The sequence below is a fragment of the Aphanomyces astaci genome (assembly GCF_000520075.1).
Source record: "Aphanomyces astaci strain APO3 unplaced genomic scaffold supercont1.87, whole genome shotgun sequence".
Taxonomy (NCBI): Eukaryota; Oomycota; class Saprolegniomycetes; order Saprolegniales; family Verrucalvaceae; genus Aphanomyces; species Aphanomyces astaci.
This window is the reverse complement of record NW_009798350.1, coordinates 271,396-275,284: the sequence shown is the minus strand read 5'-3', so window position 1 is coordinate 275,284 and position 3,889 is coordinate 271,396. Positions and strand designations below refer to the sequence as shown.

The 3,889-nt window shown below is 54.7% G+C and overlaps 3 protein-coding genes across 3 annotated transcripts in view; all 3 read left to right on the top strand.

The window, feature by feature from the left end:
* Positions 1–553, top strand: part of H257_16523 (hypothetical protein) — a gene marked incomplete at its 3' end in the record, with an annotated part of 4,359 nt that extends 3,806 nt beyond the window's left edge. The window contains exon 2 of the mRNA XM_009844975.1: positions 9–553. Coding sequence (XP_009843277.1) covers positions 9–553 — 545 coding nt within the window. The remainder of the gene's footprint in view (positions 1–8) is intronic.
* Positions 554–814: 261 nt separating this feature from the next.
* Positions 815–2,849, top strand: H257_16522 (hypothetical protein; the record flags this gene model as incomplete). Its single annotated transcript, XM_009844974.1, has 1 exon — positions 815–2,849. Exon 1 carries the CDS (start codon positions 831–833, stop codon positions 2,847–2,849), a length of 2,019 nt encoding a protein of 672 aa, XP_009843276.1. The 5' UTR covers positions 815–830.
* A 438-nt stretch (positions 2,850–3,287) lies between these two features.
* Positions 3,288–3,889, top strand: part of H257_16521 (hypothetical protein) — a gene marked incomplete at its 3' end in the record, with an annotated part of 10,122 nt that continues 9,520 nt past the window's right edge. Inside the window, exon 1 of the mRNA XM_009844973.1 lies at positions 3,288–3,791. Coding sequence (XP_009843275.1) covers positions 3,294–3,791 — 498 coding nt within the window. The 5' untranslated portion in view covers positions 3,288–3,293. The remainder of the gene's footprint in view (positions 3,792–3,889) is intronic.

Here is a 3,889-nt window from a genome sequence, read left to right as displayed (position 1 = left end):
AACTGAAGCAACCTGTCGATCGCGCAATCTGTCGACCTCGGACTGCGTGGCGTTGGTGGAATCGGCGTACAACGAGTTCATTGTGACCACGACCAACGCGTGGTGGCAGTTTGCATGGCGCTTGGTCTCGTCGTTCAACGCCGGGTACGAATTCTTCAACGAGTCGGCCACGGGGGGTCGCAGCATCGGGTACCCTGCGGACTGGGCCAACCAGACCGAGTACGTGTTGTATCCGCAGCACTACCACCCTCCAGCGCAAGTGGCGGCAGAAGAGAACAGGACGGCTGCCGTGGACCCTGACACGGGTGTGCTGTCGATTGTGGTCGGTGGATCGAGCGCTCCAGTTGAAGCGTTTTCTCTGTCCAGTGGGTTCTTACTTGGGTTTTTGTGCGGCACGATGTCGTTGTCGCTGGTGGTGGCGGCGGTCGCGCTTGTCAGTCGCGTGCGGCAGGAGGTGGCATCTCCCAAGGCTCCTGCTAGTGTGGAAGAGCAAGGTGAACCTGCCCAGGGCGACAATAAGGTGGTAGCCGCTACTGATTCTGCTATAGTCTAAAGAGCTAATCCTTGGATGGAATTGGAATGAACCGGTCAGTTGTTAGCATGGTTGTTCTCGCCTAACTTTAAGCTTGGTATGGCAGCAAAGTCGAAATTTAACCTTTTGCTCACGTTGCTGGTTTGTATGACAATCGCCCAACACTTTTTGGTTCGGCGATGTGCCCTTTTGATTGGTCAAAATAAACTACCACCATGGATGACGTATTTTCATTGGCTACTGTTCGATTCCAGTCACCAGGTAAGGTGGGCAATTTCGTCTTAAAAATTCAACCAGTATGGCCCTGGCGTGGTGTTCCGCCATCTTGCTGGCTTCGTCTGTTTCAGCTTGCACGCTCTTGGCTGCTGGCTCCAAAGCCACCGTGGATGGTTCCGCCATCGTGGGCACTACTTTGGACGGCATGGACACTCCCGTGGACCTACGACTCATTCGGGTCCCAGCCATGAACCACCCCACAGGAGCCAAACGCGCCGTGTACAACGACGGCCTTGATCACGGCACGCCTCGTTTCGTCACGACGGAGCGTGGCCCTGGCTACTTGCCACTTACGAACCAGACCATCTCCACGCCATTGGGCTACATTCCCCAAGTCAACTCGACATATGCGTACTGGGACAACTCGTACGGTATGCAAAACGAAGTCCAGCTCAGTATCGGCGAATCCACATGTGCTGCCAAGACCGTTGGGTACCCGCTGGACTACCCCAACGGTCGCAACTTGCTGAGCATCAACGAGTTATCTCGCATCGCGTTGGAGCGGTGCGACACATCCGTGTGTGCCGTCAAGACCATGGGGACGTTGGCCGAAGAGTACGGATTCTACGGCGAATATTCGGACAATCCTTCGAAACCAGGCTACGGCGGCAGTTCCGAGGCGTTGATCATTGGCGACAAGTTCCAACACGTGTGGATCTTTCACATTCTCACTGGCGCTCACAACTCGGGGGCAGTCTGGGCCGCGCAGCGCCTCGGTGACGACCAGTTCACGATCGTCCCCAACACGTTTGTGATTCGAACGCTCAACTTGACCGACTCGGCCAAGTACTTGGCATCGTCCAACGTACATTCGTTTGCGTACGCGCAAGGATGGGCGTCGCCCTCCGAGCCCTTCGACTTCACGGCGGCGTATGGTTTCGCAGCCCCCGCGTCCAACAAACCCCTCTATGGGGGTCGTCGCATGTGGCGCGCGTATGATGTAGTGGCCCCCTCCCTCGGGTTGGATCCGGACGTTGGCTTCCACGCCAGAGTCCCGACATACCCTCTGTCCGTCAAGCCGGACACGTTGGTTTCCCCCGCTACGGTCGTGCGAATTTTTAGCGACTACTACCAGAACACATCGTACGACTTGACTAAAGGAATGGCGGCGGGGCCGTTCCACGATCCAGCAAGGTATTCGTACGCCAAAGGCGTCCAGGGGGCTTGGGAGCGCTCCATTTCAATCCACCGCATGGTTCACAGCTTTGTCCTACAAACACGACCGAACCTTCCCGATCGTATTGGTGGCATCGCGTGGTATTCCCAAGGGGTTGCCGCGGACTCGGTGTACTTTCCCATCTCGTGTGGCCAGACCACGCTGCCAACCGTGTTCAACCAAGCGATTCGAACGCAATTCGACACCGAGTCCACTTGGTGGGCATTCCAATTCACGACCAACTGGGCGCACATTCGCTACGACCTTATCCACCGCCACATTCACACTGAGCGAGTCAAGTACAACACTTTGGCCCGCCAACTCCACGTGACAACTGAAGCAACCTGTGGATCGCGCAATCTGTCGACCTCGGACTGCGTGGCGTTGGTGGAATCGGCGTACAACGAGTTCATTGTGACCACGACCAACGCGTGGTGGCAGTTTGCATGGCGCTTGGTCTCGTCGTTCAACGCCGGGTACGAATTCTTCAACGAGTCGGCCACGGGGGGTCGCAGCATCGGGTACCCTGCGGACTGGGCCAACCAGACCGAGTACGTGTTGTATCCGCAGCACTACCACCCTCCAGCGCAAGTGGCGGCAGAAGAGAACAGGACGGCTGCCGTGGACCCTGACACGGGTGTGCTGTCGATTGTGGTCGGTGGATCGAGCGCTCCAGTTGAAGCGTTTTCTCTGTCCAGTGGGTTCTTACTTGGGTTTTTGTGCGGCACGATGTCGTTGTCGCTGGTGGTGGCGGCGGTCGCGCTTGTCAGTCGCGTGCGGCAGGAGGTGTCATCTACGAAATCAACACCGTCGAAAGAAGGTGTCGAGTCAAAGGACTGTGAAGTCGAATTGGCTTCCAATGTGGTTGAAGTTGAAGCTGTTTAGTACTTGAAGTACGACGAAGTACATATTATTGTAACGTTGATGCACTTTGCACTTGTAACATTATTGTCATGAATAGAGAGGTTAACGTTAGGCGTTCTATTGATTAGTGGACATTTCTGTGGTTTGGGCAAATGACGAGTTTTGATTACCTCGGCCAAAATGAATTAACGAACTATATACATAGTTAAGTCCACTAGCTGCCAACGCGGCCGAGGCCACCAAGTGCCCGCTGAGTAATTTAAACTTTACAGCGTAATATCAATATCAACTATATACAGTACAGTATCATGTCGCACGGTTGTGAAGCAAAATTATAATAATAATCTTGAGGAATTACTTGATGGTTGTAAAGGAGTATGGCAGAAATGAAATAATTTGTCGGCAATAATAGTACAATTATTGTTCCATGACGTCACTTTGCTGGCAGATCAGTCCAATAATAGCATGTTGACTGCGTTCGCCGCGCTCACCTTGGCGTCTTCCGCAGCGGCATGCACCCTTGTGGGGGTTGGCTCCAAAGCGACCATGGATGGTTCAGCCCTCGTCGGTACTACCATGGATAGCATGGCGACACCAGTAGACCTTCGCCTTGTCCGAGTGCCGGCGATGAATCACTCGGCAGGTGCTCAGCGAGCTGTGTACAACGATGCCCTCCACCATGGCTACCCTCGCTTCGTGTCAACTGAACGTGGCCCGGGCTACTTGCCTCTGAATGGCTCCAACCAAACCATCACGACACCGTTAGGGTACATTCCCCAAGTCAACTCGACCTATGCATATTGGGACGGCGACTATGGCATGCAGAACGAGGTCCAATTGAGCATCGCTGAATCCACGTGTGCTGCCAGGACGGTTGGGTATCCTCTGGACATGCCCAACGGTCGCAACTTGCTGAGCATCAACGAGCTATCTCGCATTGCGTTGGAGCGATGTGACACGTCCGTGTGTGCCGTCAAGACCATGGGGGCATTGGCCGAAGAGTACGGATTCTACGGCGAATACTCGAGGGACCAGACGAAGCCAGGCTACGGTGGCAGTTC